Here is a 27,120-nt window from a genome sequence, read left to right as displayed (position 1 = left end):
GTGCCCCAGAGAAAGTGGCTTCCTATGGGGCACTAGCTGAAGCGATACAGTACCTTGAAAGTATTCATACCCCTTGACATTTTCCAGATTTTGTCATGTTACAATCAAAAACTTAAATGTATTTTATTTGGATTTTATGTGATAGAAAAAGTGGCACATAATTGAAGTGGAAGGAAAATGATAAATGGTTTTCAATTTCTTTTTTTTTTACAAATAAATATATGAAAAGTGTGGCGTGCATTTGTATTCAGCACCCTTTACTCTGATACCCCTAACTAAAATCTAGTGGAACCAATTGCCTTCAGAAGTCATCTAATTAGTAAATAGAGTTCACCTGTGTGTAATGTGATCTCAGTTTAATTATAGCTGTTCTGTGAAGCTCTCAGAGGTTTGTTAGAGAACCTTGGTGAACAAACAACATCATGAAGGCCAAGGAACAGGCCAAGGAACACACCAGACAGGTCAGAGATAAAGTTGTGGAGAAGTTTAAAGCAGGTTTAGGTTATAAAAAAATATCCTAAGCTTTGAACATCTCACGGAGCACTGTTCAATCCATCTGACAGTGGAAAGAGTATGGCACAACTGCAAACCTACCAAGAAATGGCTGTCCACCTAAACTGACAGGCCGGGCAAGGAGAGCATTAATCAGAGAAGCAGCCAAGAGGCCCATGGTAACTGTGGAGGAGCTGCAGAGATCCACAGCTCAGTTGGGAGAATCTGTCCACAGGACAGCTATTTGTCATGTGCTTCACAAATCTGGCCTTTGTGGAAGCATAGCAAGAAAAAAGCCATTGTTGAAAGAAAGCCTAAGATGTCCAATTTGCAAGAAGCCATGTGGGGAACACAGCAAACACGTGGAAAAAGGTGCTCTGGTCAGATGAGACCAGAATTAAAGTTTTATTTTTCATACATCATGGGACACAGGCAGGCTAATATTCATTACCTGCTGGGTTATACTCCATCATTAGGTGAATGGACACTGGTAGACCAAAGGTCTTCAGACAGGAAGTGATCCCCTATATAACCCCTCCCATACAGGCAGTGCTTTAGTTTTTTACCAGTGTCAGATCCATTTGACACAGGCCTTTATGCTTAGATAAATGGTACCCGAGCTTCGCAAAGAAGACTCAAGATCCTGCAAGGTTTTGCCTGTAATGTGGCCTCTGGGCGCTGGACCCTGCAGAGTGGAAATTCTGGACACTACAGCTCTAAAGAATTTCCTGCAGGGTGCTGTACAGGTCCAAGGGAGTTGACCCTAAACATGAAAGGTTACCCAGTCCTTGAAGGTTCCAAGTAACAGGAACCCGCCAGGTAGGGTGAAGATTGGGCCCTTAGCGTCTAAGTGGCCCTGCGCCTGGAGGGGTAAGTGAAACCCCTTTATTTTATTATTGTGGTGTGTCCCAGTGATTGTAACAATCAGTCAAGCTAGCTAAAGGCTGGACACCTGTGTGTGGTGACTATACGGGGGAGTTCTGGGCTAGCTGTGGGTGTTTGCAAAGTGTACCTTTTTTTGCTTGTGTCTGGCTGTTTTTTACCTGTATGATGGCGCACGATAGTATGCCATTTCGCCTTGGTTTACCATGGCGCACGTGCGTTCGCAAGAGCGCTGCTGGGTTCAGCAGTTTGGCAGCCATGGCGCATGCGGCTTTGCCGCACATGCGCTGTAGCCTTTATCTGGGCGCACAAAGATTTACGTCGTATGTGAATAGAGTCATGCCGTTCTGACATACACCCAGCTTATTTAAGCTGTGCAGGCCAAGCATGTGGTGCTTCCAGAAGACAGCTGTGGGACGCAGAGCAAGCTCTGAACAGACACTTGCAGTGGTTCATTTTTCCTTACCCGGGTCACGTGAGTCACCAGGTGTTGCTTGGCAGGCTAAAGGTGCTTAGCAGGATTGTTGCATAGGGGCTTGGTGAGCCCTATTAAAGGGTCTCCCTTCTGAGGTGTACACCCAAGTACTATTTGTTTGCGGCATTGAATGTCTTCCAAAAAGAGGAGTGGGACTAACACCATATGGAAGGGCACACCTCACATCAGTAGTTCCTGATGAACCTAGTCATATCCCTAGTGTTGTATCCCCTAAAAGACCAGAGGCACCCAGGCAATCTGAGCCGCTGTCCCTATCTGATATTGTGCCTACAGTCAACGCTGCTGCTTCACTAAGGATGAACTGTCCTCAGCCCTAGCTGGGTTAGAGCACAGGATTGCCGGCATTATTGCCTCCATCCCGCAGGGTGGCAGGAAGCATGACAGATCCCCCTCCCCAGAGTCTCCTAGTCTGGAGCAGGAATGGGTTAAGGATGGGGAAGAGCTGAAAGCTCAGGATTCAGTGGAGTGCCCGGCAGATGAGTCTGCTTCCGAGCAATCTGGACAAGAAGATATCCCGTCGATGTCTGCCTCTTAGTCGCAGAGGCTTTTGATCCTGACTGTGACCAAAATGGTTCGTTCAACCTGTAAGTTGCCTCTTGCAGAGGTGACTGAGCCCCCCTGGTCCTCTTTGGTATCTTTTCAGGTCACACAGACTTTCCCACTACACCCCCTGTTGGAATGTTGGTGTATGCTGATTGGGAACATCCTGACAGGACGTTTTTGCCTCCTTAAAGGTTTTCCCTTTTATATCCCATGGATGAAAAGTTTGTTAAAAAATGGAGCATAGCAGCTATAGATGCAGCAGTCTCTTCCTTAAACAAGAACTTGTCCGGTAGATAACGCAAAGGGCTTGAAAGAGCCTGTTGACAAGAAATTGGAGTTATTATTAAAGGCTTCCTTTTCTTTGGCCAGTTCAGCTATTCAGCCAGCTGTTGCAGCAATTGATATTTGCCAGTCCGTAAAGGATCAGGTCAAACGGCCGGATAGGCCTAACCAGGAGGATGATCTGCCTGAAAGTAAGACAAATATTCCTCAAGCGCTGTGTTTTGCTGTTGATGCTTTAAAGGATTCAATACAGCAGGTTTCTCGTCTGGCTCTCTTGTCTGTACATATGCGCAGACTTTTATGGCTTAAGAACTGGTCAGCCGAGCTTCCTTATAAAAAGTTGTTTGCAGGTTTCCGGTTTCATGGGGAACGTTTATTCAATAATCACTTGGACAAATATATCCAAAGGGTTTCCGGAGGGAGGAGTTCTCTACTTCATGTGAAGAAAAGCACCAAACGCCCCTCGTTTAAAAACCCAGGGACTGCTTCCTCAAATGTCTCAGCGTCAGGATGGTTCCGCCGCCAACAGGGCGCTAGGGCCAGGGGCAAGCCGCAAAGCCAGGGCCAGAAAAGGCCCTGTGTCCAAAATTCTTCACCAAGCCTTCCTTTTGAGGGGATGCCCCCACTCCATCAGGTGGGGGGAAGGCTGCTGCACTTTGTAGACATTTGGAAAACAACAATTCAGGATGAGTGGGTCGCCTCAGTTATATCTTGTGGTTACAAGCTGGAGTTACGGGGGGTTCCCCCTCAGAGCTTTCTAAGATCCAGCGTTCCCTCGGATCCTCCAAAAAGAAACTTATTGCTTCAGGCACTACATCATCTAGTGCATCAAGGAGTGATTGTAGAGGTTCCTGTATTTGAAAGGGGCGCAGGGTTTTACTCAAACCTGTTTACCGTTTAGAAACCAAACAGGGACACAAGGCTCATTTTGGACCTAAGGTCCCTGAACAAGTAACTATTGATACAGTCCTTTCTGATGGAGTCTATCCTCTCAGTAGTAACCACACTCCAGAGGGGAGACTTTTTAGCCTCCATCGATATAAAGGACACGTACTTGCATGTACCTATCTTTTAGCCTCATCAGAGGTTCCTATGTTTTGCAGTAGAGGAACGTCATTTTCAGTTTGATTCTACCCTTCTGGCTTGCTACAGCTCCCAGGGGTGTTCACAAAGGTCCTAGCACCAGTACTGGGTCTTTTAAGGGCCCAAGGGATCCTGGTGCTCGGGTATCTTGATAACCTCCTGCTCAGAGAACACTCAGTAAAGGCTCTAGAACAGAGCATAATATACACAGTGAGATATTTGAAAAGCTTAGGCTGGATCATAAATACTGAAAATTCAGCCTTGAGACCAGCTCAAAGTTTAAGATATTTAGGACTGATTCTAAACATGGTCCAAGCAAGAGTATTCTTGCCACCCGTAAGGATCTGTGCCCTGAAGGATCAGGTGCATCAGATAAGGGGCACCAGACAACCCTCCATTCGGCTCTGTAGGAGTCTTCTAGGGAGGATGGTATCCTCCTTCGAGGCAGTGCCTTATGCCCACTTCCATTCTAGGCCTTTAAAACAAGACATCTTGTTGGCTTGGAACAGAGGAAGAAAAGCCCTGAATTATCCAACGTGCTTATCTCCTCAGGCATGCTTAAGCCTAAACTGGTGGTTGCAGGATCAGAACCTGCAAAAGTGAAAATCCTTTATCCTGATAACTTGGAGAGTACTGACAACAGATGCCAGTCTCTCAGGCTGGGGAGCGACCCTAGATGGGCTCACAGCTCAGGGGGAGTGGTCAGGGACAGAGCAGACCCTGCCCATCAATGTCCTAGAATTACAGGCAGTACGTCTGGCCCTGCAGTCCTGGGCGGTGGAGCTTCAGGACTGCCTCATCAGGGTTCAGTCCGACAATGCCACGGCAGTGGCCTACATTAACCACCAAGGCAGTACCAGGAGTTCAGCTCTGAAGGAGGTGAACTACATACTAGCCTGGGCAGAGGGAAATGTGCCAATGATATCGGCAGTCCATATCCTGAGAGTAGAGAACTGGAAGGCAGATTATCTCAGCCGCCAGCAGATCTTCCCTGGGGAGTGGTCCCTACACCCAGAGGTGTTCCAGGAAATTTGCCAACGTTGGGGATGGCCAGAGGTCGACCTACTGGCATCCATGTTTAACAACAAGCTACAGCAGTTTGTGTCTTGAACAAGAGATCCTCTGGCATTTGGAGCAGAAGCTCTGATAGTTCCATGGAGCCAGTACTCCCTGGTTTATACTTTCCTCTGATCTCTCTCCTTCCACATTTGTTGCACAGGATTCAGACAGAGGGGGTTCCAGTCATTCTGATGGCACTAGCCTGGCCCAGAAGGCCCTGGTTCCCGGAGATTGTGAGACTGACGATAGATGTGCCATGGACGCTTCCACATCGCCCCGATCTACTGTCTCAAGGTCCTATATTCCACCCCAATTTACAGTCTCTAAATTTAACTGCATGGCTATTGAAGCCAGGGTGTTAAAGTATTGTGGCATCTCGGGACCAGTGGTGTCTACTCTAGTGAATGCTAGAAAAGCTGTCACTAGGAAGATTTATCATAAGGTCTGGAAGACTTCTATTGCTTGGTGTGAAGCCAGAAGATGGCATCCTTGGAAATATGTGATTGGGAGGATTCTCTCTTTTCTACGGTCAGCTCTGGAAATTAGATTAACTTTGAATACAGAGGTCAGGTTTTGTCCCTATCAGTATTCTTCCAAAGGCCTTTAGCCTCCCATTCGCTGATCCGAACCTTTAATCAAGGGGCAACTCACTTGCTTCCCCCCATTAGGTCACCTATGTGTCCTTGGGACTTGAACTTGGTGCTGTCTGTGTTATAGAAACAACCATTTGAATCTATTAAGGAAATTCCATTAGACATGCTGTCACGCAAGCTAGCCTTCCTGATGGCTATCACCTTGGCTAGATGGGTGTCGGAGTTGATTGCCCTTTCATGCAGGGAACCGTACTTGATCTTTCACCATGACAGACCCGTGTTAATAACTGTTCCATCCTTTTTGCCAAAGGTGGTATCAGCCTTTCATTTAAATCAGGACGTTATTTTGCCTTCTTTTTTTTCTCAGCCTCGTTCGGCGGAAGAGAGGCGACTGCATTCTCTGGACGTTGTCCGGGCAATCAAGGGTTATCTGTCTAGATCTGGGGAGGATCAGGACCCAAGAAGGGGCAGGCAGCTTCCATTGCCAATTAGGTCCGTTAGTTGGTCATTCAGGCCTACAGTCTGAAACCTAAAGCTCCTCCCTTTAGGGTGAGAGCTCATTCTACCAGGGGTGTAGGAACCTCCTGGGCTTTTTGCCATCAGGTATCTGTGGCTCAGATTTGTAAGGCTGCTACCTGGTCTTCAGTGCATACATTCACAACATTTTATCAAGTGGATGTTCGAGCAGCTGAGGATTCGGCTTTTGGCCGCAGTGTACTGCGGGCTGCCGTATAAGTTCTGATGCCTGTTGGTTGTCAGGGTGTCTCCCTCCCCTCAAGGCTATTGCTCTGAAATGTCCCAGCAGGTAATGAATATTAGTCTGACTCTTGTCCCATGATGTATGAAAAAGAAAATAGGATTTTTACGTCATACTTAGCTGTAAAATCCTTTTCTTTGAGTACATCCTGGGACACAGAGATCCCTCCCCTCTTTTCTGAGGATTTAGTGCTTGCTACAAAACTAAAGTACTTCCTGTATGGGAGTGGTTATTTAGAGGATCACTTCCTGTCTAAAGACCTTTGGTCTACCAGTGTCCATTCACCTAATGATGGTGTATAACCCAGCAGGTAGTGAATATTAGCCTGACTCTGTGTCAACATGATGTACACAAAGAAAAGGATTTTACAGGTAAGTATGACGTAGAATTCCTATTTTTGGCCTAAAAGCAAAAAGCTATGTGTGATGAAAAACAAACACTGCACATCACCCTGGACACACCACCCCTACCGTGAAACATAGTGGTGGCAGCATCATATTGTGGGGATGCTTTTCTTCAGCAGGGGCAGGAAAGCTGGTAAGAGTTGATAGGAAGATGGATGGAGACAAATACAGGGCAATCTTAGAAGAAAACCTGTTAGAGTCTGCAAAAGACTTGAGGCTGGGGCAGAGGTTCACCTTCCAGCAGGACAATGATCCTAAACATACAGCCAGAGCTACAATGGATTGGTTTAGATCAAAGCATTTTCATGTGTTAGAATGGCCCAGTCAAAGTTTAGACCTAAATCCAATGGAGAATCTGTGGCAAGACTTGAAAATTGGTGTTCACAGACACTCTTCATCCAATCTGACAGAGCTTGAGCTATGTTTCAAAGAAGAATGGGCAAAAACTTCACTCTCTAGATATGCAAAGCTGGTAGAGACATACCCAAAAAGAGTTGCAGCTGTAATGGCAGCAAAACATGGTTCTACAAAATATTGACTCAGGAGGGACTGAATACAAATGCACGCCACACTTTTCAGATATTTATTTGTAAACAAAATTTGAAAACCATTTATCATTTTCCTTCAACTTCACAATTATGTGCCACTTTGTGTTGGTCTATCACATAAAATCCCAATAAAATACATTTACGTTTTTGGTTGTAACATGACAAAATGTGGGAAATTTCAAGGGGTGCGAATACTTTTTCAAGGCATTGTAGAGCCAGGATCCCCAGTGGGGGATACAAAAGGAGGAAGATCGGGGCTGCTCTGTGCAAAACCATTGTACAGATCAGGTAAGTATGACATGTTTATTATTTAATAAACATTATTTAAAAATAAAAAAGAAGTACAATCACTTTGAGTAAGAAATAAGGTAAAATACAGTACTGTGCAAAAGTTTTCATACTAGTGTGAAGAAATGCTTTTAAAAATCTATATTTTTTAAATGTTTGTTTTTTTCAATTTACAAAATGCAAAGGGAGAGAACAGAAGAAAAATCTAATCCAATGTTCAACGTTTGGTGTGACTACCCTTTGGCTTTTAAACCAACATAAATTCTTCTAAGTACACACAGTGCTTGTGCACACAGGTTTTAAAGGAACTTGGCAGTCATGTTATTCTAAACATCTTGGAGAACTAACTGCAGATCTTCTGTGCATGTAGGCTGCCTCAAATCCTTCTGTCTCTTCGTGTAATTCCAGACAGAATTGATCAAGGCTCCTTGGGGGCCAAACCATCACCTCCAGGACTCCTTGTTCTTTACGCTGAAGATAGTTCTTAATGATATTGGCTGTATGTTTGGGGTTGTTATCCTGCCGCAGAATAAATTTAGAGCCAATTACGTGCCTCCCTGATGGTATGGCATGATGGATAAGTATCTGCCTGTATTTTTCTGCAGTGAGGACACCATTGATCCTGACCAAATCGCCAACTCCTTTTGCGAAAATGCAGCCCTAAACTTTAAAGGATCCCTACCGTGCTTCATTGTTACCTGCAGACACTCATTATTTTACCACTCTCCAGCTCTTTGGTGAACAAATTGCCTTCTGCTACATCCAAGTATTTCAAATTTTGACTCATCAGTCCAGAGCACCTGCTGTAGTTTTTCTGTACCCCTGTTCCTACAATTTTGTGCATAGTTGAATCGCTTAGCCTTGTTTCCCAGTTAGAAGTATGGCTTTTTGGCCACAGTTCTTCCATGAAGACCACTTCTGGCCAGAATTCTCTGGACAGTAGATGGGTAGATTTAACTACTTCAATGCTAACCTGTAGTATGCCTTTATTACCAGGCCATTCTTCAGTTTTGGTGTTTTGATAGTTTGGTAATTACTTGGTTATGCAATACCATACCCAAATGAATTATCTACAGTATTTTTTTTTATTTATTAGCCAGAGAGCATTTGGTTATATTTAAAAATCACTTTTTTTTTGTATTACTATATAAAGGAGAAAGACTGTTTTCCTTATTTTCTATGATAAAAGATCAAAAAATGCCAGGACAGTACAAATCCCCCCCTAAATTTACTTATTTTTGAAAGCAGATTTTACAGTGTCTCAACTTTGTTGGAATTGAAGTTGTTCAAAATGGGGATTATATGAAAATGACACTTGTGCAGCCCTTATTAGGTATTGTTGAGTCATCTTTATTGGTTAACTTTTAAGCTAGTGAACTGTAAAGGCGTTTTAAGTGTCCCTTATTGAGAATTTTGTGTATTATAGTTTTTACTGTTATGCAATTTTAAGGTTTGACATATTTCAGGACACAGTCCCATATTTTATATTTTCCAAAATAGAGATTATATTATTTTTGTATACCATAAAGATAAGTAGATTGTATTTTATATTGAACATTTAGATTTGAGAAAAAGTTGAACTAATATAATGCAACATAAAAGAATTGCTATTACTATCGTTTCATTTTATAGATCCTCTGTTTCCCAAAAATATGCAAAGTTTTTAGGGTTTTACGTAATCTTCAGATGAAAATTGGGCATTTGGGTTAAGAGACTTTACCATCAGGACACTTGAGAATTTGCAGCTGAACATATGGCCTTGCATTCCAATTACAAATACAAATCATTTTAGCCATTTGCAACCTTAGTTATGTCTTGCTATATTTTTAATCAGTTTATTGACACCTTGACAAAAAAATACCAGTGCTTTCAGGAAATAAATACATATTCCTTTTTGAACACTTCGCTCCTGGTTTGATTCTAAAAATCAAGCACAGATGTGGCATTTGTGCTATTTTTTTCGTTTGGTATTTTTGATCAACTACTGAGCAAACCAGAGCTGTGTATGCGACCAGTGGGAAGATCTTTTTTTTAGAATGTGTTTTAAAAGAGAAGTGTAGGATTGAAAAATAAATAAAACCTACAAACTCACCCAGATGGATGCAACATCAATCCAAGCTGCAGCTGGCCTCCCCTGGCGCTATACAGAGAAATGAGCGATCAAAGTTCTTGGATCCGCTGTGAGCACAGAGTGGTGACTGTCAGTTTCCGCTCTGTGCTCTGCCCTGCAGCAGTCACTGGAGCATCAGGCTGTGAAGGGAACGGAAGCAGCTGGCTCATGTTCTCAGGGGCGCAAACCTGACATTATTGTCAGGATCCCTGCAGAACCTTGAACTGGCTCTGTGACATCAGCTGACAGCGGGCTTTAGCCTACTGTCAGCTGAATCTGGGTTACAGTAGTACAGAGCGAAGTGCACTCATGTGACCCATGCAAGAAATATGGCCAAATGAGCTTTGACCATACTTCTTTAAACTATCAGATTGATAAAAAAAAAAAAAAAAAATCTTAGAAAAATTAATTTGTGTGGCCTAGGCAAGTTAATACTATTGTTATACCTAGGTGGGGCCATGTATATGAACTATATTTTAAGTAAACTGCCTAACCAATTCTGCTCAGAGCTGACATCTATGTTTGTTATAAAATATGAAAGGGCAATTCACTTTTTTAAATGTTTTTATTGGTCCAATTAGCCCTAATGCACTCTTCTGTTGTCAAAGGCATGTAACACACAGTGGCATGTAATATCCCAAACCAGAATATTTGCAAATTAATTGATAAGTCGATAAGCTTCACTTCTCATATGAAGTCACTAATCTAAAAACCTTGTTCAGCATAAATGGACATACATGTTTCTATAACAATAAAATAGTATGTTACACCAGCTCTGTATTGGAATGGGGGTAATTATTGGTAGTTTGCCTTCTCAAAATTGATAGAGTTTTTTTTTATCTTTTTTGAGTCCTTGTACTGTTCATTAACTACCAATGATTTTTTAGGTGGTTAGCAAGTGCAATATAAGGGATAGATGTTAATGTAGTGCTAAGGGAAGCTGTATAAAACAGCTAGATTACAAAAAATTATAAAGATGTTGAGAAAACATATAATTAAATGTGAACGATCTAAACATGTGAATCAAAAAAATATCAAAAACGCTGGTGAGAATAATATCACAAACACAAAAATGATGGTATCCATAAACAGTCCATCAAATGAGGGATGGCCAAGGGTAAACAACTAAAAAAGGTGTCCCGACAAATGATGTCCAAAGACTGAAGATTTGTAGGGAAACCAGGAAGTCCATCAGCTGGTAAGCATCTTCCAATGAACAATCAGAAAACATCAATATAGTTGTTGTCAGCAGTTGTCACAAAACAGGAAACAAAGTGGGTACTCTTACCGGAGCATGTGGATCTGAATGCCAGCGACACCAGATCAAACAAGCATGGAAGGAAGCAGCACATGATATCCTAAAAGAATCGATAGGAACGCTGGAGCCAATTCAGGTATCCACAGACGGCAGCATCTGTCCGATAGGCTGGTCATGGATGGAACACTCCTTGGGCCATAGATGACCAGATCAATGGAACAAACAAGTTCATGGTAGAAACATGTATAAAAAGAAAAGAGGGGGGGGGGCTCCAGATAGTGTAGATCAAAAAACAACTCTGGTTTTATTTGCATAAAAGCAGCATACAGCAGCAATAAAATGTGATCACAGTGACAAAAATAAAATAAAGCAATTTGGGGAGCAAAGAAACAAGGCCCTACGCGTTTCGTCCCAGACTGACTTCAACAGGGGCATCAAACAGCTCCCCCACATTGCTACATATATATAGATGCTAAAAAATAACCAATCAGACACAGATGAATTGGCTGATTGGTTGGAATAGGCCACCCAATGGGGGCAGTGAACACATAAGCCTCCAGCATGTGAGCCTATCACATGGGGAAATGTTGTATCATATACTAATAGTAAACCACACAAGGGCTAAAAAGCCAGCAGAATTCAGCAGAGACAGGCAACCAATCACTATCCGAGGCCACAATGCAGCTAGATCGCTGGGCCAATCAAGGATCGGATGTCCGTCTGAGCAGAGTTGTCACCAAAAGTTGTAGCCACGCTGAGAAGGGAACCACTTCCAAATCCGAAAGGGAGGGACGTCCCAGCCAATGAAAAGTCCACCTGCAATCATGGCTGGAACGAATGGCATAGGATGCTCTCCACAAGAAACCAGGGAGCGTTTGCGCCTAAAGCGAGGCTATAACCGCAAGTCACGTGTGTAACGTGTACCACGTGACCTGCTGGGCGTAGCACGTGACCATATGCATACGGCCATTAGTACAATATAAGAGTTACCCATTAAAATAAGGCTGCTTATATTTGTAGTTTTTACTTAAAAAATAGACTAGAAAAATGTGCTTGTTCTTTGATCGAAATGAATATGGAAGTGTGTTGGTCCATTGGTGGCATGTGTGACGGTGGAGGACATTGAAGCTTAGATGCCCAGACTAAAGTTAGCAGAATCAGTATGTCTGTTAATGTCCCTACAATTCTCTGACAAATTTATTAGTTTGATATCAGTGTCAGAGAACAGAAACATGCACAGCTACATGTTGTGTTAATGTTCTCAAAGCGTGGTGTATTGTGGGAAAGAACCTTAAAAAGCATATTGTAGTTACAAATTGGTTAAACTTTACCCCTTGTGAAACTAAGTATCTTTATACAGAATCAGGGAATAATGATTTTACTCTGTTAACAGCCTCTAGAGTAAATTATAAAACATATTAAGTAGTTTATAAAAGCACATTAGTGACCATTGCTCTGTTCATATACATCAACGGGACCAAATGGGGTACAAATCGAAAAGCTGCCATTGACTGACTTGAGTTCTGGCTTTGCTTATTGGGTTACTGGGGATTGCTGGAAATGTTACTTTAATCACTTCTAAGTATCAAATCTGCAGGATACTATCATTATTAAACTATACAGACAGTTGAGTGTAAAATAGCAACAAGAATTAAGTGTTGTCTTCTCTTTTGATTCCATAAGAAAATATATTTGCCTAAGGTCCCTTAATTTACCTAACACAATTGCCACAGCATGCCTTTGGATTGATTTACTAAAACTGCAAAATCTGGTGCAGTTGCACATGGTAGCCAATCAGCTTCTAGCTTCAGCTTGTTCAATTAAGCTTGGACAAAAAAACTGGGAGCCAATTGGTTTATATGCAGAGCTGCACCAGATTTTGCACTCTCCAGTTTCAGCAAATCAACCCCACAATGTTTCTTTTGGTGTTTTAAATATGAGCTGCAGTCAGAACTAATATTTACATTTTGGGTGGAGTAAAGCAAGGTTTTATCCCTACAGAGTCTTTGATTCTGATGACCCATCATCTGCAACCTTTTAAGATGTCCAGACCAGGTCTGATGAGCCAGGCCCTTCCTCATTCTATTTAAAGTAAAAAAAAAAATTTGGGGGCTGAATCCAGTCTCCATTTTTGCATGTTTATGTTAAAGCCCAACTCCAACCCAAACCTTTTTAGTAGTTAGGCAAGGATGAAGATGACTGCACCTTTGGAAACAAGTGAGCAGCTTTTGCTTTTCTTTTTTTTTTTTTTTTTTTTAATGAAACTGTGAATTTCAGCTCAGTGTCAAGCTGTATGTTATATATCAATGCTGTTTTCTATCTTGCTTTAGTAAAAGAAAAAAAAATAAGCAATGCCATATCCTCTATTTCTGTCTTGGCAAGAATCCTTGATAGCAATTCTGTACTTAGAAGTAAGGGCTGGTTCACACCAGATACTTTCAGTGCATTTTTTTAACGTATCCAGAATGTATGCTCAGTAGATTTAACATTTTCCAAATCATCCTAGTACACACTAATGTGTTTTAGTTCTAGTGCCTAAAAAAAAAGTACAATGGCATGCAGTTTTTGTCCAGTGGGATGCATATAATGCACTAGAAGGTACATAAATGGGAAAAGGGGAAAATGCACTTGAACACATTGCAAACACACCCAGAACGCAAGAATTGTGAACAGAACAAATCCTAAGTGATAAAAGGATCAGTAGTTTTGTATTAATTACTGTAAAATGCCTGCTTTTACCACTCAGTGCTCCGGCAACACCCCAGTTTGCGGATTCAGTATGTTGAAGAGCCTATGCAAACACAAGGTCTGATAATACCGGACAGCAAATTTATTTTTCAAAAGTTTTGTTTCTGGAAAGTCTTTTTTGGTGATTATAATAGACCGCTTAAAACTGCAGAGAAATATTATTTTAGAATCACTGTATCATGCAGAAATGTTGAGGAATGTACAATTTACTTTTTAACGATTATATATTGTATTTAATCGCATTATGTTTCTGACATGCTGCATGAGTTCGTTGAGCTAAAAGTGTTCTGCTGCTGATTTTCATACTGTATGTACTTGGTCAGTGCCATCTTAAAAGCATTACAGGCCCCCGGGCAATACAGTGCACTGGGGCCCTGTCTACACAATCACGCATGATTGCCCATCACATGCAGCTTTACTGTGCCCACCATTGCAGCCTCACTGTGCCCACCATTGCAGCCTCACTCTGCCCGTGAATGCAGCCTCACTGTGCCCACCATTACAGCCTCACTGTGCCCATGAATGCAGGCTCACTGTGCCTGTGAATGCAGCTTCACTGTGCTCACCATTGCAGCTTCACTGTGCCCACCATTGCACCCTCACTATGCCCGTGAATGCAGCCTCACTGTGCCTGTGAATGCACCCTCTCTGTGCCCACCATTGCAGCCTCACTGTGCCCATGAATGCAGCCTCACTATGCCAGTGAATGCAGCTTCACTGTGCCCACCATTGCAGCTTCACTGTGCCCACCGTTGCACCCTCACCTTGCCCACCATTACAGCCTCACTGTGCCCATGAATGCAGTCTCACTGTGCCCACAATTGCACCCTCACTGTGCCCATGAATGCAGCATCACTGTGCCAATTAATACAGACTCACCATTGCCTGGTAACACGCACATAGTGGGCATCTCCTCCTGTGTATCACGGAGCTGGCTGGGTCTGTGTTCAGGGGCCGTGCTGTAACAAGGTCCCGCCCCCCTAGACCAGCTTGTGTGATAGGCGGAACCAGGGGCGTTGCTAGGTGTGAAAAAGACCAGGGGCTTCAGCCCGAAGTCCAAGACCAGCGGCGGGAGGGAGGAGGGGGGGTTGTTAGGCTCACTTGCTGGTTGCTGCCTGTTTTATAATAGCCCATCCATGATGACCACTAAACTGACCTACCAGACTCCTACACTACTGATCCCCCCTGACACCTACACTGATCCCTCTCCTGACACCTACACTGATCCCTCTCCTGACACCTACACTGATCCCTCTCCTGACACATACACTGATCCCTCTCCTGACACATACACTGATCCCTCTCATGACACATACACTGATCCCTCTCATGACACATACACTGATCCCTCTCATGACGCATACACTGATCCCTCTCCTGACGCATACACTAATCCCCCCTGACGCATACACTGATCCCCCTCCTGACACATACACTGCTCCCCCCCAACACATACATTGACCCCCCCCGACACATACACTGATCCCCCTGACACATACACCAATCCCTCTCCTGACACACACACTGATCCCTCTCCTGACACACACACCGATCCCTCTCCTGACACACACACCGATCCCTCTCCTGACACATACACCGATCCCTCTCCTGACACATACACCGATCCCTCTCCTGACACATACACCGATCCCTTTCCTGACACATACACCGATCCCTCTCCTGACACATACACTGATCCCCCCCTGACACATACACTGATCCCCCTGACACATACACTGATCCCCCCTGACACATACACTGATCCCCCCCTGACACATACACCGATCCCTCTCCTGTCACATAAATCAAAGAAAAGCACCCAGAGCCCCAGCTGCAAGAAGAGAAATTAATAATGGCACGCCTACGTATACTTCAATAGATAGTGACTGTACCTACCTAAATTAATTGTTCAAAAAGTACACGTCTTGAATGGGCTGGTAATAGAAAAAAAACTTATGCTCAAAAATTGTTTACATACAGTCACTCCTCACTATCCTTAGGTATGAGCAGGCTAGGAATTGAATAGAAGGTAGTGGCCGCAGAGCAGTTAAGTGGCAGCAAGTGAAGAGTTAACAAAACTTTTCTCTGAAGAGCAAACATAGATTAGACTTACAGCAGAAGCAGGAAGTAAATCAACAGGCTTCATTGTGGGATACAGCATACCATATACACACTCACACACACACACACATGCAGACCCATACAAATCCATACACACCCATACACACATGCAGCACGGTAAACTGACCTGCTGAACTTTTGTGTAGACCCCTCACCCCTGGCATTCTCTGCTACACATGGGGGAGGGGGCGTGGCTGAGCCGAGACTGAAGGGGCGGATTTCTTTCTTTAGTGAATGCAGTCAGCAGGAGCCAGGAGGAGAGCTCAGTGAGTGAAATCACAGGGCAGCTCTAAAGGGATCTGCAATCACTTGTGCTGCCGAAGGGACAGGAGGTGTTATAGGAAGCACAACCCGATGTGCTCTAGACTGGCTACCATGTGCCCCCCCCCCCCCCCCTTCTTCTCACATGTAAACTTTGCCTCCATGGAACCTGTCTAGCCTTTGTCCCAGCCCCGCTCTTACCTTACATTTGCAAATTGTAGCCAGGAGTCGGGGGTCGGAGCTGGGAGAGAGAGCCACTCTGATCAGAGGTAGCTTCCTCCACAGTGCGTCTGGACAGAAGTTTGCAGCTGTCAAATCTAAGCACTGTGCACTTAGATTTGACAGCTCCACTCTCACTGCAGCCGCAATCCCCCGGCTTGCCCACCAGTCACTGGATGTTTACACTTGGGGCATGAGCAATGCAAGACCCGGGGCTTTTTGGGGACGCTGGGCAGGTGGGGGCCCCCAGGCAAGTGGAGCCCCCGGGCAACTGCCCAGCGTGCCCATGTGAAAAGACGGCCCTGTACTTGGTGTCTGGTGCATCTTGCTGCAGTGTCCAACAATATTCAGCCAGCACTGATTGATCCCAGTTGCTCTGATACAGTTTTTTCATTGTGGCAATGTCTTGGTGAAAACTTTCACTATGTTTGTTGCTAACTGCACTTAGATTTTTGGGAAAGAAGTCTCAAGTGTAATTGCAGAAAATGAATCTTCATTGACAACTTTTTGGTCTTGTATCAGGGAAGTATAATCAGGGGAGGTGAACATAAATTAAAAAAAAAAAAAAACAAATACCAACCCCCCCCCAAAAAAAAAGAAAAATGATTGAGCTTCGAGGGTCATAGTTTAGCGACCTGGGGTCACGGAGTTCTCAGGGGTAGGCAGTGGAAGTCCTACCCCACCACTGGTCAAAATTTGGGGCTCCTGCCGCCTATAGTTCCGGAGATACGGGGCTTCTTTTGCAGCCTGTCAGAAGCTTCATACAAAGTGGCCAGTTTAAATACAAGCTGGCACACACTGTTTGCAGCAGACTGAGAGGATGATATATATAATAGTTACTTGTTTATTACTTACTCATGGTAATTAACCACTTGCCACCCAGGTAAATTCAGACACTACCCTCCTACTTATAAAAAACATATTTTTTTTTGCTGGAAAATTACTCAGAACCCCCAAACATTATATATATAATGTTTGGGGGTTCTGAGTAATTTTCTAATTTTATATATATATATATATATATATATATATATATATATATATATATATATATATATTTTAGCAGACACCCCAGGGAATAAAATGGTGGTTGTTGCAACTTTTTATGTTACACAGTATTTGCGCAGCAGTTTTTCAAACGCTTTTTTTTGGAGAAAAACCTCTTTCATGAATGTAAAAAATAAACACTAAAGTTAGCCCATTTTTTTTTTCTTTTCTACTATGAAAGATGATGTTATGTCAAGTAAATAGATACCTAACATGTCATGCTTTAAAATTGTGCACACTCGTGGAATGGCGCCAAACTTTGGTACTTAAAATTCTCCATAGGTGACGCTTTAACATTTTTTACAGGTTACATGTTTAAAGTTACAGAGGAGGTGTAATGCTAAAATTATTGCTCTCGCTCTAACGTTCGTGGCGTATGTAACCTATATGTATCTGGCTCTGATACTAGCCAGTGCTTCACCAGCCACTGACCTTACCGCACGTCCTTGTCTTGTATGCTATAAGAAGTTTGTCAACCAGCTGAATGTAGTTTGGTGTTCTGTAGTTGCCAAGAACACTCCTAACTACATCATTGAATGCTTTCTAGGTTATCTTTTCTGGCCCCACTAACAGATCTTCAAACTGCTTGTCATTGATTATGTGTCTGGTCTGTGAACCAACAAAAATGCATTCCTTAATCTTGATATCCATTATTTTTGGAAGCATCTATCTCAACAAAATCCTTCACCCTCCCTGTTCATCATTTTCACAACATTTTTAATCAGTCAGTTTGTATGTGAAGTAGAAGCAAAAATATAATTGTCCAGTCAACAAGTGATTCATGTGCCATGTTTTTCTGTCTTGGAACCAAATTCTTTCGGAGTGACCAATTATTTTTAATACAATGTGACTCTCTTTTGCGACTGAGCCATTTGAATATGCAAAAAGTTTTTTATGAACACGAACACACCAATTAAATTTTTAGCACCGCATCCCAGAATTTAATAATAGAGGAGCAGAAAAATTGGGACTGTATAGGTGCAAAATGAATTATCAACAATATCAATTATAGTATAAAAAATTATTTTATTTTGAGGAGCAAAATAAGAATTGATTCCATAAAAAAAGGGGGGAAAAGGAGATACAAAGATGGCTAGTACAATTGATTACAATTTCAACAACACAGCAATATGTGGTGAACTTCCCAACATGTTTTGCCCATATGTCGGGCTTCCTCAGGGTATGCTGTCCGTTTGCAATGTATACTGCCTAATATCAAAGAACACAAACAATTGAGCATATTAGAGCGATTCAAAAAATCATACAAACATTTACATCTATTATTGTTATACATATGCGTCTCCTCTGTCAGGGTACCACTGCTTACCTATATCTCCTAAAAAGGGGACCAAATACTGCCGGGATGGCTAGATGTTTAGCTGCATCAGAAGAACCATGCGTTACAGGTGACCATAGATGGTAGTCAAAGACCAACTAAAAAAGGGAAGAAACATTGGATGCCCCTTAATATCTGAAGGAATGATGGAATATCCTTCCTGACATCAACGGACAAAAAGCTAAAAAAGGGGGTAAACTTACAAAGATAAGTTCTGCAGCTGGCTTGATGCCAAGGACCACACACCTCCAAATGCTCTAGTCACTCTAAGGCTATCTGATGAACACAATTAAAACAGCAGTTGTAGCTTGCAGTATAATATCAGCAAGAAAAGATAATATACTTCAAAAACATAAACATAGGATCATGATCGCCATTATAGAGATAAAAAGGAAGCCATTTTCAAAATTTAGGCTGGCTACAGATTACCTGAGTAAGAGATAACAACGTGCTTGTGCCCCTTTGTTCCCTCAGCGTGTCAATGCTGCAAACAGCGGCTTTAAATGCCATCTATCCGGTATTAAAACTGGATGCGGACATAATGACTGTGCCACGCATGCGCAAACCTCCCCATTACAACTAGCTCATCCATTCCCGCCGGGTCCTAGGGCTCGGTCAGAATCATGGAGAAAGAGCTCCCTCTGGTGGATAAGAGGGGAAACCTCACCTGTCAGAAGACATGTAGAGATTCCCGAGTAGACGGCGAAGCATACACAAGCCGCACAGTGGATCGGGTGCCCGGCCTGATTAGTAGGAACACCCTGGGCATCCGTACGGTCACCCAAATTGCGTTCGGAAAATCAAATGAGCAAAAACACCCCATAATTTCAGAAATATCAAGTTGATATAAGTCATAGGAGAAGGATAAATATTAGGGGACAGTGCATAGCCATAAACATGGAGAGGCAGATGCATTTACAATGCATATTTTTAATAAAAAAGACACAAATACTACAAAATACCTCAAGAGGGGAAAAGAAACAACAACTAACATAATAAGCAAAAACACAGTAATTTTTATAACAATTCATGTTGAATATCCAACAACAGCACTTGGTATATCTGAGCTGCATTCCAACTTACTGTATATTCCAGTTTTACTTGGTGTACTGGGTGTGCTTCAGTAACAGTTCCATGTTTTCATATGTTTCTTTCATGTGTGCAGCATAGCCAATAGGTATTGCAAACACAGAAGCTAAAGCGGTATGAGATCGAGAGAGGTTAAATTACTGATTATTTTCATGATTAGCAGCCTAAAATCTATAAAACATGCAAAAAAGTGTCTGAGAAGCAAAATCTTTGTTGCCCAATGTAGTAATTACTTGCAATTGGCTGTTCAGGCACCAAGCACTGTTTTGTGGGATAAAAAGTAGAGTTTAAACGTGTGTCTTACCTGGAAATGTTTTCAGTACTTTTAAATAACTAATGGCTTGGCTTATTGGGATACTGGAGATTGACGGAAAAGCAATTGTAGGCATCTGATGGGAGTTGATGCAAAGCTGCACTGTATGTTCATTGCTTCAAAGTATCAAATTTATTAACAGTTTCCCTCTGACATTTTTTATTTGTGCAGGTATCAGAAACTATGGAAAAGTTATGTGAAGTTGCGCCATCTGCTGGCCAACAGCCCAAAAGTCAAACAAGCGGATAAGCAGAAATTGGTCCAGAGGGAGGTAAGCTTTATTTTTACACACAGAGAACAATTAATGAGGCACAGTTTAGTTTTCGCTCAGCATGATATTCTGTGCTGTCACTTTACACCCCAAGGAATTCTTTGCAACTTACTTGACATAGAATTTATGTGGAAGAAAAAAATATTTAATAGAGAACTGTTTTGCCTTTCAAATTGCAAAATTGCATTTTATTTCCAGTATTTGTGTCTCAGGACATAGATAGTTATATGGTTTCCTTCCTACAGTGTGTGTGTGTGTGTGTATATATGTATACAGTGGGGACGAAAAGTATTCAGACCCCCTTAAATTTTTCACTCTTTGTTATATTGCAGCCATTTGCTAAAATCATTTAAGTTCATTTTTTTTCCTCATTAATGTACACACAGCACCCCATATTGACAGAAAAACACAGAATTGTTGACATTTTTGCAGATTTATTAAAAAAGAAAAACTGAAATATCACATGGTCCTAAGTATTCAGACCCTTTGCTCAGCATTTAGTAGAAGCACCCTTTTGATCTAATACAGCCATGAGTCTTTTTGGGAAAGATGCAACAAGTTTTTCACACCTGGATTTGGGGATCCTCTGCCATTCCTCCTTGCAGATCCTCTCCAGTTCTGTCAGGTTGGATGGTAAACGCTGGTGGACAGCCATTTTTGGGTCTCTCCAGAGATGCTCAATTGGGTTTAAGTCAGGGCTCTGGCTGGGCCATTATAGAACAGTCACAGAGTTGATGTGAAGCCACTCCTTCGTTATTTTAGCTGTGTGCTTAGGGTCATTGTCTTGTTGGAAGGTAAACCTTTGGCATAGTCTGAGTTCCTGAGCACTCTGGAGAAGGTTTTTGTCCAGGAGATCCCTGTACTTGGCTACATTCATATTTCCCTCAATTGCAACCAGTCGTTCTGTCCTTGCAGCTGAAAGACACCCCCACAGCATGATGCTGCCACCACCATGCTTCACTGTTGGGACTGTATTGGACAGGTGATGAGCAGTGCCTGGTTTTCTCCACACATACCGCTTAGAATTAAAGCCAAAAAGTTCTATCTTGGTCTCATCAGACCAGAGAATCTTATTTCTCACCATCTTGGAGTCCTTGGTGTTTTTTAGCAAACTCCATGTGGGCTTTCATTTGTCTTGCACTGAGGAGAGGCTTCCGTCGGGCCACTCTGCCATAAAGCCCTGACTGGTGGAGGACTGCAGTGATGGTTGACTTTCTGCAACTTTCTCCCATCTCCCGACTGCATCTCTGGAGCTCAGCCACAGTGATCTTTGGGTTCTTCTTTACCTCTCTCACCAAGGCTGTTCTCCCCCGATAGCTCAGTTTGGCCAGACGGCCAGCTCTAGGAAGGGTTCTGGTCATCCCAAACGTCTTCCATTTAAGGATTATGGAGGCCACTGTTCTCTTAGGAACCTTAAGTGCAGCAGAATTTTTTTTGTAACCTTGGCCAGATCTGTGCCTTGCCACAATTCTGTCTCTGAGCTCTTCAGGCAGTTCCTTTGACCTTATGATTCTCATTTGCTCTGACATGCACTGTGAGCTGTAAGGTCTTATAAAGACAGGTGTGTTGCTTTCCTTATCAAGTCCAATCAGTATAATCAAACACAGCTGGACTCAAATGAAGGTGTAGAACCATCTCAAGGATGATCAGAAGAAATGGACAGCACCTGAGTTAAATATATGAGTGTCACAGCAAAGGGTCTGAATACTTAGGACCATGTGATATTTCAGTTTTTCTTTTTTAATAAATCTGCAAAAATGTCAACAATTCTGTGTTTTTCTGTCAATATGGGGTGCTGTGTGTACATTAACGAGGAAAAAAATGAACTTAAATTATTTTAGCAAATGGCTGCAATATAACAAAGAGTGAAAAATGTAAGGGGGTCTGAATACTTTCCATCCCCACTGTGTGTGTGTATATATATATATATATATATATATATATATATATATATATATAATGTATATATTGTATGCGTTTTGGGGGAAAAAATGTATTGGTTATCTTTTGATAATTGAGTGAGTTATTTTCATAGAGCTGGTGCCAAGATCACTCTGCAGCTTCCTTGATAAATCCACCCCACCCTATTATGTTTTCTGCTAAATCATGCACTCACTTAGAATGATGGCATTGGTTATAAACCAGAGTATAAAATCTTTTTAATAGTTGAACTGACAGAATGTTTTGATGCACTGTTTGTACGTGACAGCTGTTCTTAGAACAAAAAAAAAAGGTGGGGGGGACACAGAGGAGCTGATAACTAATATTTTAATCATACAGTACACAACACAAGACTTGTATTTCATAGACCGTGGGTTATGTGCTTCTGCATTCAGGTTATTGGACACTGGCAAAAGTTTTCCTGGGAACGTCCCCAGTGCCCCTCTAAATAACCCTACCCACTCTACGGACTCCTGTTTTTCGCTAGTGCCCTTAGGTAATGAAACTTTTTCTAAACTTTTTTATTTCACTACTTCGACTGACACTTCTATTAAGATTGGACTACTTGCCTCAGGGATCATTAATTTTTTCCCAATCAGTTACCCTTGATATATAAATGAAACTAGACTTGGAGCCTGCTACAGCGGGCTCACCAGTAATGTTTGCTTCAGGTACTGGATCACATGTTCGTTGCTCACCTTGGCACAAGGTGCAGCTAGTGCAGTTAGCCACAGTGTGCTATACAGATTCAGGGCCATGGTTCATTGCTATGGTACCATTGGAATTTTCAAGTATTTACATATTGTAAAAGTCCAGTTGAACCTTTAGTTAAAAAGAAAAAAAAAAAATGCGGGATTTCAAAATAAACATAAATACTCATCTAGGTGGATGCAGAATCAGTCTGATGCCACCTCTACAGTATGAACTGAGCAATCAAAGACTGATGATTGCGAAGTTCTCAGTCAGAAAGTTGTGACTGACTGGCTCTGTGCTCTTCCTCTCTGGCGCTCACTGGAGCGCTGGGCTGCAGAGGATAGCGATAGTGATTGATTCAGGCTGATGCCGCTCAGGCATCTTGGTGGATCCCAGCATTAAAGTCAGGATCTCTCCAAAGCCTGGATCAGCTGAGCGACTTCAGCCAACAGCAGACTTTAGCCCATTGTCAGCTGAGTTTGGGTGACAGGAGTGCAGAACTAGGTGCACTCCTGTGACCTACAGGAGAAGTAGGACCAAAAGAGCTTTGGCCCTACTGCTCCTTTAATTGGCTAAGTGCATTCCACGTGCCATGTGCCTGTTCAGTTTTGCAATGTGTTTTCTTTAGAAGGTAGCCACAGTAGAAAAGCATGTCCATTGCTATCATGCTTTAAAGAAGTACCTTTGCTCTTTTTGTGAAAGCAATGGTGGCACTGTGGCAGTCCAACACCCCCCTACTGAGTTGGGCTACTGTATAACTCTGCCATCCATAAAGTTTGTGACCTCAGCTGGTTGAAAAGCTCTAGGTTCTAACTCAACAAGGCCTAAGACTTTTCTATTGAGTCTTTGGTTGCTTTCTAAGAGAATGAACTGCAATATAACCTTATTTTTTCATGAACCTCAAATGTACAGTCTTTAGCAGATTTTATAAGAAAGTTCAGTTGGGTTTTAACAAGCAATTCATCCTCAAAGTTCACAGCAGATGTTCAGAAGTTGTCCAAGTAATTTTCTCAGCAGTGTTGACATTAGGCATTAAAAAGGTAAGACACTGCTGGGTTGGGGGTAGAGTCAGGGGCAGGATGAGCTGAACTGCTGAGATTAATTAATCCACTGTGCCTGCAGTTAGAGTGGTCAGTAAAGGCTTATTCTAAAGCTCATTTACTGCTTGTTACGTATTCTGTATGCAAATACTTGAATGTTTATAGTCCAGTCACAGTTTTTTAAATTGTATTTTGTATTGTATTGTGTTTGTTTAATTGTATGGAGTGTGATCTCCATATAAGTTTGTGTATCTTTGTTGACACAAATGTGTACTGAGAGAAGTTTGGAAGCTGCCTTTGCAGTCTTCCATGTGAAGATGCTAGTTACCTGGCTGACATGCTGCACTTTTAAATTCAGTCCTTGAACACATTTGCAGCAAGCCAGATACCTGACATGCATATTTGTTTTCAGTGATTTAGAAAGTCTGTTAAAGGCTGAGGCTGTTAAATCAGCAGTAGAGCTGAAAGACTAGCATTTTCTGAAGGAGAGGTCTACAGCGGCAGCTTGCATTTTCTCATTATCTCGGGGTTTCCTTAAAAATAAGCAAAGCCCTAAATTGTTAATAACGGTGATAGCCCTTTTTCTGTATATATCCTGTACAATACATCTTATTACATTTCCTGGCACATCAGCAGGACTTAAAAGAATTTTTAATCCATTTGAAGTGACAGATTTTTGCCGATTTGTTTTGTCTGTGTTTAAGTACTAAACAGAGAACACTTTTGTGTCCTACATTGCTTGGGTTTTAAGACTCAAACTACTCTGCATGTATCCATGGAATTTAAGACAATTGTTCTTTACAATACTTTAGTGATATATCCAGGGAGCCTGACTTGTGCTTCTTTTTGTTTTTATAAGTTTATTTGATACAAGCTCCTCCACACATGGGCTGTTGACATTTTTTTTTCTGGAGACTTCACAAGCTAACAATTTCCCCTTCATCCAACTAGGAAGCTCTTCAGAAGATCAGACAGAAGAACACAATGAGGCGTGAAGTAACAGTAGAACTCAGTAGCCAAGGTTTTTGGAAAACTGGCATTCGCTCGGATGTCTGCCAGGTAAACATGGGAGCTCTCTGATCTAAAATAATAAGCCAAGATGTCAGTGGCCATTTTTCCTGTCTTATCTGCAGACATGATTTTACCTTTGCCTCAATATATACTGTTGTGAGTGCAATTGCAGTACTAGATACTCCTGACTGGTGTGTAAGAATAAGTGGCGAAGGCCACATGGCACTTTTGTAAAAAAAGGGGGGGGGGGGCATTTCACACCATTGTGGTTACACAGCAATGATCAAACTCACACTAATCAACCTTAATGGAAGCAGCTAATTATTTTGATTTCACTCTGCATGCAAAGAAGGTTTCACATTGTTTTTGATCACACAACACTAGAATGCGCTAAAACCAAGCTTTGAGTTTCTATTGAAATTAGGTTCAGTTGCTGTGATAGAGCATGGGGCCAGGGAAAGATAATGTGATGCCATATGTAGTATAAGGAGTTAAATTGCTAAAACCTTGCCATGAAAGTTTTTTTTTTTTTTCTCAAAGCCATCTTTTTTTTCTCTCAATGTCTTTTTAATTTGGGAAAAAAGATTGTCACTTTAGAACATTTAAATTTAAATACAGTAGCATGAACTAAACGTAGGACAATGTCCCCATCTCTGCATTAAGTTTCTAGGATTACATAGAGAAAATTACACAAACACATTGGGGGGGGGGGGTTTACTAAATACTGGAGCATGCAGAATCCGGTGCAGCTGTGAATGGTAACCAATCAGCTTTGAACTTTGGCTTGTTCAATTAAACATTGACAATAAAACCTAAAAGCTGATTGGTTACTGTGCACAGCTGCACTAGATTCTGTGTGCTCCAGGTATAGTAACCCCCCCCCCCCCCCATTGTTGGAAAGTGAAATTTGTCACAAAGGTGAGATTACTTTGTATGCAGAATCTCAGTTTTATTGAAAAGTGATGTCGTTCTGCATAGTGTTCTAAGAGGAATTTTGTAATTTAATGTTACATTTTTTCTTTCAATTTCAAGTGGACCGCAAAGTGGAATCAAAAAGTGTACATTTACTATGTTATAGAGAACATCTAGACAGTAATTGCCTAAGTATATATTCTCCTGAAAAATAGCAGTGCATTTCCCATGTCTTCAGTCCCATAACTGTATATATGCAGTGTCAGATCTAAGGCATTGTATGCCTCACCACTAGTATCTAATGTCACAGTTATCCCTGTTAGTGGGGAAACTGCAGTGCCTGCATCTCCCTGCTCTTTTTTCGTTCATTCCTCATTTATTCATTAGGGAGGCAACCTCTGACAAGAGGAAGCTTGGTCATGATGGCTACCTCTACCCAAATCAAGGCTTGATAAGTCATCCCTAGGGAACATGTCATCTGCATGGAGACCACAGCCAAAACCAGTGACTAGTCCTTTGCCCTCTGCCTGTCTTTTTTTCAGACACAGCTTTCACATTTCAGATGATTTTTAACTGCCATTAATAGTTCACAATTTTGCTATTGGCTATGTATGTTTACTGTTTATTCCTGTAGTAGGAGCTTTGCAGGATATTTCAGACTCTGCTGTTTTCCTCATGTCATTCCCTTTTGTTACATGCTTGAGCCATTGAGTTCAGAATTAAAGTGCTTCCCAAGTTGTAGCCTGTATATTAAGAACTTCATGGCTAAGAAAGCTTATGTGTTTGCTGTCATTACAGTCCAAATCTTTTGCACCCAATACATCACCTTGTGGAAATTTGGTTACTCTCCTTGTCCTGTGACTTAAAATGGTTTATCTCAAAGATAGGTCCACAAACGAGCAGGAGAGGAAAAGTAAAATATCAGCTCTTAAGGGTATTGCATTGGCTATAAAAACGAACACATCCATTATCTCTGAAATGTGCATGTGCTGTAACAGACAATGAGCTAAAAATTGATGAATGTGGTTGGCACAGTACTGGCATAGAAAATGTATTGATTTAATTATAACTGATATATTAAGTAAGGGAAACTTAGGCAACTTTTGGCTTTTGAGCCTGATATCTTCACAGGAGTCGTATGTTTCTTTCTAAAATAATGTTTTCTAAAAAACCTTGCAATTTATAGAGTTGACATGTGTCTGTATGTTTTCCTTTATTAAGAACATCAGAATTATATTAGAGTAATGTAAATGAGATTAGGATTTTGCAGAGCTGTAAGTTATGGCTAAGGCTGTGCCAGGTACAGTACATTTAACATAAATG

General features: G+C 41.9%; 1 protein-coding gene across 2 annotated transcripts in view; it reads left to right on the top strand.

Annotated features, from left to right (window-relative positions):
• The window catches only part of DROSHA (drosha ribonuclease III), a 651,577-nt gene that overhangs the window by 353,054 nt on the left and 271,403 nt on the right, over positions 1–27,120 (top strand). For both annotated transcript variants that reach the window (XM_073630893.1, XM_073630892.1), the window contains exons 15-16: positions 20,101–20,200; positions 24,826–24,933. In XM_073630893.1, coding sequence (XP_073486994.1) covers positions 20,101–20,200; positions 24,826–24,933 — 208 coding nt within the window. The remainder of the gene's footprint in view (positions 1–20,100; positions 20,201–24,825; positions 24,934–27,120) is intronic.

Source organism: Aquarana catesbeiana, linkage group LG05, assembly GCF_042186555.1.
Source record: "Aquarana catesbeiana isolate 2022-GZ linkage group LG05, ASM4218655v1, whole genome shotgun sequence".
Classification (NCBI taxonomy): Eukaryota; Metazoa; Chordata; class Amphibia; order Anura; family Ranidae; genus Aquarana; species Aquarana catesbeiana.
Note: the sequence above shows the minus strand (reverse complement) of the source record. Positions and strands in the feature narration are given on the sequence as shown.